At 48.6% G+C, this 14,184-nt stretch overlaps 1 protein-coding gene across 1 annotated transcript in view; it reads right to left on the reverse strand.

Annotated features, from left to right (window-relative positions):
• FARP2 (FERM, ARH/RhoGEF and pleckstrin domain protein 2) overlaps positions 1-14,184 on the reverse strand; it is an 88,969-nt gene that overhangs the window by 38,942 nt on the left and 35,843 nt on the right. Inside the window, exons 3-8 of the mRNA XM_060105720.1 lie at positions 13,945-14,049; positions 12,856-12,898; positions 11,622-11,700; positions 9,530-9,627; positions 7,799-7,913; positions 2,582-2,729 (exon numbers count right to left, since the gene is read on the reverse strand). Of these exons, the coding sequence (XP_059961703.1) occupies positions 2,582-2,729; positions 7,799-7,913; positions 9,530-9,627; positions 11,622-11,700; positions 12,856-12,898; positions 13,945-14,049 (588 nt within the window). The remainder of the gene's footprint in view (positions 1-2,581; positions 2,730-7,798; positions 7,914-9,529; positions 9,628-11,621; positions 11,701-12,855; positions 12,899-13,944; positions 14,050-14,184) is intronic.

Consider the following 14,184-nt stretch of genomic DNA (forward strand, 5'->3'; position numbering starts at 1 on the left):
CCTCCTAATAATTAATTACCAATATTTTACTATTATAAACAAGGCCAGAATAAAAAATCACAAGAGAAAAAGTTTACACTCGTGCTAAAGCTGTGTTCCTGTTCCTCACGAACGTGATGCGGGGTAAAGCGATTTTCCTGTTCTGCCGATCTGACAGATGAACAACAGTATATCCTCTCTGAGGAGCCGTGCTTTCCATTTCTTCCACCCCCGGCACAGTTTCTGTTTCTTCTGAGTCTCTTCTTCCCACAAATTTGGCACCTGTCCCTCAAATACCATCTTCCTCTGAAGAAAGGCTTTCCTCAAACTTCTGGCGACCCTTGGTCACTGTCAGCGAGGCTCTGGGTGTGCCTGAGTTAGTGACCATCCTGGTCAACACTGGCCAGGGAGCATCACCAGGGGATGCTAGTCTAAGGGACATCTGACAAGGGACAGAACATCTGTGTCTTAAAGCGCCTCTCCATGGACCGCTTATTAGTTGAAAGAGGAAAACCAGTAACTATGCAGTAGAAGAGCCAGAAAACACAGGGATCAAGGTTCGCATCGCCAGGGAGGCCAGGTGGCATCTCGGGTGTGACCCCCGAGGGGGACACATGTCACCTGGGCAGTGGTCCAGCTGGGAACACGTCACCTGAATCTAATCACAGGAAAACAGCCGACAAACGCAGACGAGGAACTTTCTATTACAAAGGGGCTGTATTCTTCAACACCGTCTTCACACACAAAAAAAGAATGTTCCAGATTAAAGGCGACTCCAGCGTGACGGCCTGGTCCTAGATGGGGTCCTGTCCTGCAGGGAGACCACTGGCCAGCGGACAGGATTGGGGATGGAACCGTGCGCCAGGTGTTAAGAGCCCACGGCCTCAGCGGTGACTGACTGTGGTCACGACAGGGAATATACTCTGCTCTTGGGAAACACACACTGAGGTTCTTGGGGCAAAGGCCCTGACGTGTGCAGCTTACTCCCCAAGGCTTCAGAAAAAACTGTGTGCGTCTGGGCGTGCGTCTGTGCTGCAGGGATGAGAACACATGCCAGCGGGAGGTGCAAATGGTGACAGCTGAACCTGGGGGACAGGTGCGTGGGGTCTCTGTGTGCTATTCTCATTCTCACAGCTTTTTGGGACGCTTGAAAGTGTTTCCTGATCAAAGTCTTTACAAAAGGAGGCTCTGAAGCGCTGGCTGGCAGCTCCCAGGGCTGCAGCGGGGCCCCCGACGTTAGAACCCCGCTCATGAGGCACCTCATCTCCACCTTCCGAGGGGAGGGAGGCGCCTCGTCCTGGTGGGGCGGGGCGTGCTGTAGCTGTCTGCCCCGGCCCCGCCGGCCTCCCCGCCCCCCTGGGGATCCCAGGCTCCTCGCTAGGCCGTCAGGGGCTGCTTCCCTACTTCCCAGACTCTGCTGATAGTCCTCGCTTTCTGTGGTTTCCTTTTCCATTCTTTGTTCTTACTGATGTAAAGTTAAAAAAAAATTCCTTCATTGTCATGCCGGTGGGGATTTTGAGGGAGTGGAGATGAATTCAATCTGCCGCCTTCCATTTCAAGTCTCTAACCTCATGCTTTTACAGTTTCTTCTGGTCATAAACTATTTGTCCTTTTCTGGAGAAATGACAACAGCTTGACTCTGAGGGATGTGATTTCCCCCTCTGTGCCAGGTAGGAACCGCCATCAAAGGGAGCAGGTGTAGGAGACCCTGGACACCACTCAAAGGGCCTGGATTTTAGGTGGAATGTAACAGAACTGACATTCTAAATGCAAAATTAAATTTTTTTCTGATGGGAAATTGAAATTTGCTTGCTAAGTTGAGAAAGAGAAAGGAAAAGCAGAAGAAACAAAGTGTCCTTGATCAGGGAGGCCTGGATCAGATCAGCCGTTTCAGGCGCCGGCAGCGAAGATGGGCCACAGAGGGAAGAGCCGCAAAGCCAGCCGGGCGCCAAGAGTGCCACCGCCAACCCCGGGCACCACGTTCCATCAGAGGCGCCCGACTTCACGGGCCGGGAGCAGGCAGCTCCTGGAGGGGAGACGGGAGCATCTGGCGAGGCGAGGGCTCCCGAGCTGCAGGCCGGCGCCCTGGCAGCTGTTTCCAGGCGCGTCACACCCCACGGCCCGGCACATGGACATTCACCACAAACACAACTCAGTGGCCCTTTATGTAACACTCACCCATCCGAACGCTGCTACCGCACACATCCCCGGGAACCCGAGCACTGCCCTCGGAGGGTCCCCAGGCTGTTCTGTCTTGTGCTTTAAACGGTGACTGGGACCCGTGGCGGAGACCCCACAGGGCAGCAGCCTCCCCATGGGGGTGGACGCCGCCCCACAGGGCAGCCAGAGCCTGGGCTTGAGGTTCCACGGGGGCGACCTTCTGTCAACATTAGAAGGACAGTGGGACGTGACTGAGCGCCCTGGGGGCCGTGGTCCCTGTGACAGTGAGTCCAGGACAAGAAGACAACTTCTCTAACGGGTGAGAGGTCGGATCAGAGGGTCCGCAAAGCTCTTCCTCCAAGTCTAAGACGGATTCAGCAACAGAGACTTCCCAGCAAACGTAAAACAATCCCATGAAGCCACAGCATAGCCGCCCTCCTACCTGGAAGACGAGGACGCCCATGTGGGAAACGGCCAGGTTGATCTTGGCCCCCTCCCTGTCAGAGGCCGTGTGAAACCTGATGCCATACATTTCCAGCTTCCGGGCAATTTCCAGCACCTGGAAATCCGACTCGGCAGGCGTCTGGCCCCTGTAATAAAAGACAGCATGATCACAGCACTCCTGAAAGAGCCGAAACACAGGACAGAAGCGACCAGGAAAACAGACCACAGAAACAAACCAACAAAGGAGGCTCTGTTCTTCAGAGGGTCAGTCACTCACTGTATGTTTATGTACGCACATCAAACAAAACACTGCACACAGGCCACGGAAACTGTCCGCTTGCTTCTATTCTGTAATCCATTTCCTAGTGGGTCGAATGTTTTCTTTGCACTCATTAGATGTTCAGCCTTATAATTTTATCTTAATACAAAGTAACGTGCAAACATTACATGCAGAGACAAATAGTAAATAAAGGAAATACCACAGATAACTCTAGTATCTCATTAAACCCATTTCAAAACTTTAAAAAACTATTTTCAAAAAGTACAATTCTAACCATTAGAATACACTTTTATAAAAATGAAATTATCGGGCTTCCCTGGTGGCGCAGTGGTTGAGAGTCCGCCTGCCGATGCAGGGGACACGGGTTCGTGCCCTGATCCGGGAGGATCCCACATGCCGCGGAGTGGCTGGGCCCGTGAGCCATGGCCGCTGAGTCTGCGCGTCCGGAGCCTGTGCTCCGCAACAGGAGAGGCCACAGCAGTGAGAGGCCCACGTACCGCAAAAAAAAAAAAAAAAAAAAAAAAAAAAGAAATTATCAAAATGAATAAAAATATAATCACCAAAAAATTGGTTTTATTGACGCCTCGCACGCGGCCCACATGGCGCCGAGCAGCTCCAAGGCATGATGCTCAGGTAAGTCCCAAACACTCCATGTGGGATTTTCCATTAACAACTCTTTTTTCTTCTTACTGCTGAATGCCTGAGTTTTTGGATCTTTAAGGAATAACACACTGTTTGCGTTATGCCATTCTTGTGATTTCCATTCTTTGACTAAAATGTCTGTTCTCTGAAGTTGATATAGACATCTGTTAACTTGCATTTTAATAAATCATCTTCAACAAGATGATGATTCCATTGTATATCCACCACATCTTCTTTACCTATTCATTTATTGATGGGCACTGCTTCTGTGTCTAGGCTATTGTAAATTATGCTGCTATGAACACTGGGGTGCATATATCTTTTCGAGTTAGTGTTTCTCTTTTCTTTGGGTAAATACCCAGGAGTGGAATTGCTGGATCATATGGTAGCTCTATTTTTAATTTTTATTTATTAAAAACAATTTTTCTAATTGGAGTCGAGTTGATTTACAATGTTGTGTTAGTTTCAGGTGTGCAGCAAAGTGAATCTAATATATCCACTCTTTTTTCGATTCTTTTCCCATATAGGCCATTACAGAGTATTGCATCTATTTTTAATTTTGGGGGAATCTCCATACTATTTTCCATAGTGGCTGCAGCAATTTTCATTCCCACCAACAGTGCATGAGGGTTCCCTTTTCTCCACATCCTTGCCAACACTTATTTCTTGTCTTTTTATTTTAATATTTATTTATTTATTTACTTATTATTTATTTATTTTGGCTGCTGTGGGTCTTAGTTGCAGCAACGCACGATCTTTGCTGCAGCATGCGGGCTCTTAGTTGTGGCATGTGGATCTAGTTCCCCGACCAGGGATTGAACCTGGGCCCCCTGCATTGGGAGCATGGACCTCTGGACCACTAGGGAAGTCCCTTCTTGTCTTTTTCTTCTATTGAAGTACAGTTGATGTACAATGTTATATAAGCTACAGGTGTGCAATATAATGATTCGTAATTTTTAAAGGTTATATACTCCATTTATAGTTATTATACAATATTGGCTATATTCCCTATGTGTATAGTACATCCTTGTAGCTTAGCTATTTTACACTTCGTAGTCTGTACCTCTTAATCCCCTACCCCTATCTCACCCCTCCCCGCTTCCCTCTCCCCATGAGTAACCAGTAGTTTGTTCTCTATATCTGAGTTTGTTTCTTTTTTGTTATATTCACTAGTTTGCTGTATTTTTAGATTCCACACATAAGTGAAATCATACAGTCTTTCTCGTTCTCTGTCTGACTTATTTCACTTAGCACAATGCCCTCCATCCAGGTCCATAGAGGCTGCTGCACATGGCAAAGTTTCCGTCTTTTTTATGGCTGAGTAGTGTTCCATTGTACAATACATACCACGTCTTCTTTACCCATTCGTCTGCTGACCTATTGCTTGTCTTTTGATGACAGCCATGCTGGCAGGGGTGCGGTGGAGTCTCATGGTGGTTTTGATGTGCACGTCCCTGATGATTAGTGAGGTTGAGCCTATTTTCATCTGTCTGTCGGCCATCTGTCTGTCGGCCATCTGTCTGTCTTCTTTAGAAACATGTCTCTTCAGGTCCTATGCCCAGTTTTTAATCAAGTTGTTTGCCTTTTTCATGTTGAGTTGTATGAGTTCTTTTTATATTTTTGCAGACATATAATTTGCAAATATCTTCTATTCAGTAGGTGGTCATTTGTTGTGTTGATGGTTTCCTTTGCTGTACAAAAGTTTTTGGTTTTATTAGGTCCCATTTGTTTATTTTTGCTTTTGTTTCTCTTGCCTAAGGAGACAGATCCAAACAAAAATAGAGTTGACCCTGAACAACTCGGTGGTTAGGGGCACCGACCCTCTGCACCTAAGTTACAGCCAGCTCTCTGTATCCGAGGTTCTACATCTGAGAATTCAACCCGCCTAAGACCATGTAGTATGTAGTATCTACTACGGAAAACAGTCCGTGTATAAGGGGACTCACCCAGTTCATGCATATGTTGTTCAACGGTCAACTGTATTGCTAAGACCCACGTCCAAGAATATACTGCCTGTTTTCTTCTAGGAGTTTTATGGTTTCAGGTCTTACATGTAAGGCATCTTTTAAAAATATTTATTTATTATATTAGTTATTTGGTTGCACCGGGTCTTAGTTGTGGCAGCCAGGCCCCTTAGTTGCAGCTCGCGAACTCTTAGTTGTGGCACGCATGTGGGATCTAGTTCCCTGACCAGGGATCGAACCTGGGCCCCCTGCATTGGGAGCGTGGAATCTTACCCACTGTGCCACAAGGGAAGTCCCCTTACATGTAAGTCTTTAATCCATTTTGAGTTTATTTTTTGTATATGGTGTGAAAAAGGGGTCCAGTTTGATTCTTTTGTGTGTGGCTGTCCAGTTTCCCAACGCTGTTTATTCAAGAGGTTGTCTTTTCCACTGTATAGTCTTGTCTCTTATCACACACCCACAAGTGTGTGGGTTCACTTCTGGGCTCTCTGTCCTGTTCCACTGATCTGTGTGTCTGTTTTTATGCCACTTCCTTCCCGTTTTGATGGCTGTAGCTGTGTAGTTGTTTGAAATCAGGGAGTGATACCTCCAGCTTTGTTCTTCTTTCTCATGATTATTTTGGTTATTTGGGGTCTTTCGTGTTTCCATACAAACTTTAGAGGTATCTGCAACACTTACAAACACGTGCACACGTGCATACGAACACACGACGTGCAGACACGGAGCCACCTCTCAGGTCTGGTGTTTTACTCCCCTCAAGGCAGGCTCTTGGTGTAACTGAGCATAGACTGGTCACCGTCCCACCGGCCTCCCCATGCGTGGGGGCGGTCACGTCGTGAACCCCCACCCACCGGGCCTGGCGGTGAGCCTCTCCCACGGGGCTGTGGACCCCATCCTGGGTCCGTGGCCCCAGGCTGTCTTCCTTCCCCTGGCTGCTCGCCGCCCCGTCCTGACGGCCTCCTTCTCACGGCCTCTGGGGCCTCCCCCCACCAGCGTCCTCCAGGGCGCGTCCTGGCCCCGTTCTGCCTCACCCCTTCCCCACCCCAGCTCACCCTGCACAGTGCGCTTTGGCTCCACCCCTGCCCCGGGCGCTGCTGCCCCGGTGCGACGCTTCACACCGCGGCCACCCCACCCTCCACGGGCGCCTGGCTCCGGCCCTGTGTGTCCTGGCAGGAAGGGGACCCTGCCCCCAACTCTAGGAGCAAATCCCACACAGGTGACCGTCCCCTTTGGGACAGACATGGGACTCACTCAGGCTGGCACGGGGAGGGGGCCCTCTGCTCGGCTGGTCCTCGGGGTCTGGGTGTGACACGGGGCGCGGTGCATTCCCCTGCCACCAGCCAGAACCAAGGCAGCCTCGAAAGAGGCCACGCCGAGGGGCTCTAGGAAGCTGGGCCAGAGCCCTAAGGGCCAGGTGCGCGCTGAGGCCGCGGCTGCGAAAGGGTGGCCCTGTGTGCACAGCTTGGATGCCCGGCAATGCCCCAAACCACCACACCCAAGACGGAGCTCAGGCCTTGGCTCCATTTCACCACGTGACGAAGGGGGGCCCACAGCCCAGGGCACGCGCGGCACCGTGGGGTCACGCGCAGCCTCCCGCCAGCAGCTGGGGCCGTTACTGGCTCCTAGAACCTCGGGTGCCGTGCCCCCCACCCCCAAGCTGTTGCCTCCACCGGCACCCTCATGGTCCTGCACCTCATCCTCCCCGCAGAGCAGGCTCTGCCTGGCACTCCAGCCCACGTGCCACAAGTGACACATCTGTACAGACAGTGCCACCCCGAGCCAGGCACACAAAGGCCCGCTGGTAGCTCTGAGCGGTAAAGGCATAGAAAAGCGCACGGCCTCACAGGGAAGGGCATCCTCGAGGGTTGGAGCCTGGGTCTGCGTTGCCCAACCCCCGCCCTGCACGCGACGTCAGTGCGCTTACCTCTCAACAGGCTCCCCCACAAGGGGGGCCCAATCCTCCGGGACCCCTCCCCATCGAGCTCTCCCTTTGGTGAACTCAAGCTCACAACCCCCGGGCCCGGGGCCACCAGCCCTTCTCATGGCCTCCCCATCTCTCTTCCCCTCCTCCTCTGGGTCGCCCTCACCTCGTCCCAGCGTCAAGCCTTAGGGAAGCCAGGCAGCAGGGCTGCAGTAGGAGCCATCCCGCCCCCGACACCTGAGGACGGGGCGCGGCCAGTGCAGGACCCCGTCCACCACCCCCCACCTTAAGGAGGGACGTCAGCACTGCCCGGGGCCCGGGCACCCTCCCAGCCTGTCCCGAAGAGGCCTGTGGACGGAGTCCCGCCCGGCCAGCTGACTGCCCCGACGTCTGGCGGCGCCGACTCACGCATGCCCCCGATGGAGCTCCAGGATCTGCTCCAGGGCCCGCTCCTGGCCCGGCAGGTACTCATGGGCCCGCAGGTGCTCCCGGTCCAGCGCCTCTTCATAATCTCCTATTTCCGCTGAGACGAGAAAGTAACAAGCGGTCTTTCTCACGTTTACATGAAGAAAAATACAAGCGTTTGTGCATGCAAGTGCGTAAATTAAAAGCAGAAGAAAATTATCCTAAATCTGTAGCAAAAAAATATATCCCTTAAATAAACAAAATTTTGTATTTTATTTTTCCAAATATTTTATGCCGTTAAAGGCAAACATAAAGGCAGGCGAAGAGAATTTTTTCTGAGTCTTGAAGAGGAAAGACGCTGGTGAGCAGCTCCAGGGAGGGAAACTCTGAGCTTTACCCTGTTTGCTACGTTTTAAACGTTTTCTCTGTAAGTTGTCTCAAGACTACTGTGACCAGGATAAGGTCCTTTATTTTGTTTCAAGATAATGTATTTTAAATTGTTTCTCCCTTCAGGCCCTCTCAAATTCTTGAGGAACAATGCATGTTGCTTTCTAATGTCATGTATTTTAAGGCCACACATTTTCAAAATAGTAGTTAAAGCCCAATAACTTTAAGCAACATACTTTGTTTTGAGATAGTCTCAAATCACAGAAAAGCTGCATGCACAGGATCACACCTTGGTGTGTGTTTTCTACAAAACAGGACATTCTCACGCATAACCCCGGCACCACCACCCAGGTAAGGACAAGACCACCGTCTGCTGCTGCATCCGAGCCTCAGAACCGTTCACGTTTCAGCAGCCACCTAACTTTAAAGCAAAAGACCCGGTCAGAATCCTACACGGAATCTGGCTGTCGTGGCTCTTTACCATCCTTCAATCTAAGCAGCACACTTCCAAGGTGGAACTTACAGGCAGACAAGTTATTCTAAGATAACTCAGCTGTGCACAGAGCCCTCAGCAAGAGGCACTGCCGAAGGCCGTCTGCACTGAAAAGCCACCTGCTGCCTGAGAGGACCTCAGGACAAATCACAGATAACTAAGCCACTTCGACACTTGTGCTTATGGGCGTGAATGGGTCCCGTTGCGCAGGATGGCAAACCTCTGGTAAAATCTGCTATTTGGAGAAGGTGTGTCAAGGGAAGGACCAAGTAAACTGCACATTAACCCATTAACGTAGAAGTCCCTAAAATTCTGGAATCTCTCTATATCATACTTCCTGAGTTCAAATTTCAGAAGTATTCGTTCTATGCCAGGAAGATGTGGTCCAGCCTCTAGTCCAGAAGCCAGGCAGGGATTTCCTTCTGTCTGTCCTGCGGGGGGAGGGGGCTGGAGAGCCCAGGGGGAAGCACGCACCTGCTCTCCAGACCCTCCTCTTACGCTTCTCCCAGTTCATGCCTGAAGTCACCGTGGCGCTCAAACCACCTCCCGCTCTGAGATCCTGAAGGGCTTCCTTTGTCCTTCGGGGACTGACGCCTGACTTGTCACGGGGGCTGTGACGCTCTCCCCAGAGTCGGGGTGCTGCCCAGCCCCCCCACTGGAGGTCTGAGGGCCACGTGAGACCGCGGAGAGGACGCGTGGCCCGTCTCCCCTCCCAGGTGGGAAGTTAACCCTCGGCTCCTCAGAAAAACCTGCAAACTGAACCGCCCGTCCTTTGCTGGTGCCCAGCCCGGGGCAGGTGAGTCAGCCACAGGCGTAGCCATCCCGTGTGAGTGCGGGGCCAGCGGGACACTCACCCTGCAGGAGGTGGGACGCCAGGAGGGCAGCCGTGGTGTCTGTGCAGGTCAGACGCTCCTCCAGAAGGTCTCTCTTAAGTTGCAGGGCAAACAAGTATCTAGGAGGGAGTTCCAAGCACAGAGATCAGCTCCAAAGCTTCTGAACACACTTCCCACGTCTGTCTCAGGAGGACACACAGCCCCAGGTCACACCAGAGCAGACAGCGAGCAAGGGCAGTCACAGGAGGCCCGGCACCACAGAGCTCACAAACTCATGCCACTTCTGTTACACACACAAAACTGCACTCGCGATTTTGTGTGAAGTAGCAGAAATAGCCAATGAAGACAAAGCTTCAAGTGTGGCTATGAAGCTTTAAGGCAACTTGATAATGTCTGGTCTTGGCTAGAATCTGAGAAACAGGTAGTCTTGAATTAACTGGTGAGAATGTAACAGAGAGGGTGATTGAAACTATATATATATTCATTCATTCCATGAGCAAATAATCCCCGAGCACATATATGCTCCAGGTGCTGTTCTGGGAGCTGGAAATACGATGGGGAGCAAGACAGACTCCCCGCCCTTGTTGGGGGTCCCACCCCAGTGTGAGCTGTCAGTGTTTACTGTGCTCTCTTAAACTTGAAATGTACACACCCTTGGCCTTAAGCAATCCCAACCCTATGAACTTTTCTACAGAAACACTTCCAGAGTTCACAAAGATATGTGGACGAGGATGTTTATTTGCAGCATTATAGCAGAGAAAAACTAGAAACAATCTAAATTTGCACTAACATGAGACTGGCTAAATAAATTAGGTTACAGCCATACATACTAATACGGAAAGACATCCATGGCGTGCCATGGATATGTGGGGGAAAAAGAAACTCAACCTGCAGTTCTCTGTGTAGAGTTTGATACTGTTTTGTAAAATAATGACTTAAAGCCCCACGTCCACTGGCATACTGCTGTGAATTCATCTGGAAGACTCACGTCCAAGTGTTAATACTTCTGGGAAGGGTGGGTGGGCAGGGAGTGAAGAGGAACACTGACTTTTTACTCTACATAACTTTAAAGTTTTTCTTCTTTTACCACAAACATGCAGTTTTTTTATAAATAAAAAAATGACCTTCTGCATAAACCCGGCTCGGACCCAGGACACGGAATTAGGTTAACACTTCCTGTTACTCACCATTGTCTAGGAATATATATTTAAAAGTGATTCTCTCAAAAGGGACTTCCTGGTAAATGTGAGGTGTTTAATACACAATTAAGACAAGCTCTGTGCTCACTCATAAGGCGCCTCCTGCCGTCCTGGGGTTCAGCTTCTCACCCGTAAAGATGAGAGACTAGAGCCTCGCGGTCTCTACGTGTCCTCGCAGCTGAGTCTATGACTTTGTGATACAGAAGCGGTTGGAAAGACCTTCTAAGCAAAGGTTCTAAGACTCTGAGGACCCAGGTATGAATCCACTTTTGGTCAGGAAGCTATTCTGTTACTATTGCATCATCATCATCATAGCCCTCTCTTATCTAACTTCTGACTCCGGGTTTTGAGTTGATATTTAGGTTTTTGCTTTATTCCTCATGATAAAATCAGTACATAAAACACAAGGAAAAAAAACACTTCCATCATCTTATTGCCCAGATGAAACAACTGCAAACATTTTCTTTCAAAGAATCAATCGTGAAGTTAAAAGAGTAGCACAAAAGAAATCACCTAAAGTATTTCTGCTCCATATATTCATAAGGACACTCCCAAGTAAGTGTATTTTGTTGATTAAAAAAGTAAAGGAATGGGCGAAATTCCTACCGACTTCATGCACAGGCATAGATCTATGCTCGTTTGGAGAATATCTGTTCACCAGTACCCTCAAACGCCATTTTTAATTCTCAAATTTGTGCCATAAACTTTCTTCCAAACCCTATTTGCATTTGTGTCTGTGCAAGAGTGAAAATGCAAAACTATGACACCTTGGTTACAGCTTTGACACAGACACTAGGTTCATTCTTTGAATAAACAACCCTGACCAGGTGCTTAGGTAAAGCACAGGTGCTGTCGGGGACACAGGTGAAGGAGGACCCTGCCCACGGCAGCTCTGGGTCAGTCAAGCTCTTTACCGTGTATATTCTTCTTGCAACTGACCCGGATCAGGTGGGAAAAATTTCACTGCTAGGCGAAGCACTGTATTCTTTGGCCCTATAAAAAGAAAAATTTTTAAGTCCACAAATAAGGTCACACTCTGTATTTGCCATCTTTCTGCATATTCTGGTGTGACTGAGCTAGTGCTTTCAAATGGACTGTTAAAGCAAATCTTTTCAAGTAAGAGGATGTTAAGAAATTTCCTCTGCATGAAACTGTTAGTCCTAAGTACCAGTCACATATAGCAAAGAAAAAACTGAAAACTTTTGGTTTAAGTAGAGATTACTAAAAGAAACCCTAAAAACAAGCAGGAAACTGCACATTAAAATCTTAAAATGTATTCTTCTTTATATTTTAGGAGTAAAAAAGTGATTTAAAAAATTAGGGTGTTTATACTATTAGTCATAGTAAAAATTTAAAAAGCCTGGGAGTTCCCTGGTGGCCTAATGGTCAGGACTCCGGGCTTTCACTGCCAGGGCCTGCGTATGATCCCTGGTCGGGGAAATGAGATCCTGTAAGCCACGCGGCAAGGCCAAAAAAAAATTAATAATAATAAAAGGGCCATTATTTTTGAAATCCTTATATACTTTAGTGAAAGAAAAATGTTATCATTCACTATACTGAACTAGAACAACCTGATTACTGTAAAGAAAAAGTGTAGGATATTAGCTTATCTGAGTATTTTAGCTTTATTGAAATTTTATAATAACACAGCCATGTGATTTCCACCACAAGAAAAGAGGAACTGTTTTGCTAAAGTGCTATGGCAACCGAAATGGCCTTCGCTTATCAGTGAACAAAAGTTCCTTCCATACAACCTCTTCTCCTCAATTTAGTCCTAAAAAACTTACAGGTGAATTCAGATGACTAGGGATTTCACCCCGTATGTCTTTTCATAACTTAGAAACTGCACACTTATTTTTGCGTATTGGCCAAAAATGAAGGCAATATCGAGCAGCATATCCTATTTCTTCCAAATTTGAGGCAAGTAACTGAGAACTATCTGAGTTAAACGATGCCCCACCCTCCACATCTTACAGTTTAAAGCTAAACAGCAAAGTGACCACCAAGTTCACCTGCTGCTGGTGTCACTCTGCTGCTGCCCAGAGAGTGGTGACAACCATGATCGTCTGAACGTGCCTTGAATTTGAACAGTCAAGGACAAAGCATCTTAAATGAGCAGAGTTTTAAAGAGTTAAGAAAAGGACTTACTTTGTACTTGTCTAACGATGGGTTTCATAGGTTCAAGCCAGATCTAAAGAGGATTTAAGAAAAGATATCAAATCCATTAAATTATTTCTCTATTTAATAAGAATGTTGGGCTTCCCTGGTGGCACAGTGGTTGGGAGTCTGCCTGCCAATGCAGGGCACACGGGTTCGTGCCCCGGTCCGGGAGGATCCCACATGCCGCGGAGCGGCTGGGCCCGTGAGCCATGGCCGCTAGGCCTGCGTGTCCGGAGCCTGTGCTCTGCAACAGGCCACAACAGTGGGAGGGCCACGTACCGTAAAACAAAAAAACAAACAATAAGAATGTTACAAAACACAAATATTTATAATTAAGGGAGATATTTAAGGCAGGAGTATTTTGGCCCTGCTGCTCTTAGACACACGTCGAATCCTGATCTAACAGAGTACAGCAGGGCCCGCTGTGGGAGGCGGAGAAGGACAGGATGCGGCTAACCACCCCAAGTCACAAAGGCTGCTGTCGCCGTGCACAGGATGGGCACCTGGAACTCTGTGTGTGCGTGCTGGGGCTGGTATCTGTTAAGACCGAACAAATATCGGGCACCCGCTGCCCCTGTAAACAGCGAGCTGATGAGTGGGTTACTGTGTGACAGGGGTAGGAGGGGCTCTACGATGCCGACATGCTGTTTGAACTAATGGGCTCATTTGGTCTCTTTAAACCAGTTCCACCTGTAAATATTAAAGCTCCACACTTTTATGGTTCACCTATTAAGTAAAATGAGGCATAACCAGCTTAGTAAAGCAGTTTGCTCAAAATCCACTCTTGAAATGATTATCACACACGATATACTCTAGCTGCTTTTAGAACTTATGAAGAAAGGATTTCCTTGGCACATGTGCTAGTAGACTGAAAAAAATTAGGGGGGATGCCAATTCAGGCTTAGGTAGAAGGCAAATATATTCCCTACAGCTGTAAATAAAATGCTTTGATAATAACAATGTGCCCTGCTTGTATCATTCCAGGAGGTCCTCAGAGGTCTCTGGCCCAAATGCAGCATCACAAGCACCTGCAGCCCACCTAGAGCCTATCTCCAAAAGCAGATGAGAAGCACATACCCAGCAGGACTGGACGTTTTGAAACTCCAAGCCGAAGTAGTCACATTCTATCAGATTCAAGCGCTTCCACACCTGGGTCAGTAACACCTGGCCATCGCATTTAGGCTGTGGTGAGACAGACGAGAAGAAACACGAGGAGGGTTAACACGACTTCAGACAACAAAGATTTACGAACACTGCGGCATAAGGTCCCTTCCCACACGCACAACTTTATTATATTTAACTTCTTGGTTTGCTTTC

Source organism: Mesoplodon densirostris, chromosome 8 (genome assembly GCF_025265405.1).
Source record: "Mesoplodon densirostris isolate mMesDen1 chromosome 8, mMesDen1 primary haplotype, whole genome shotgun sequence".
Lineage (NCBI taxonomy): Eukaryota > Metazoa > Chordata > Mammalia > Artiodactyla > Ziphiidae > Mesoplodon > Mesoplodon densirostris.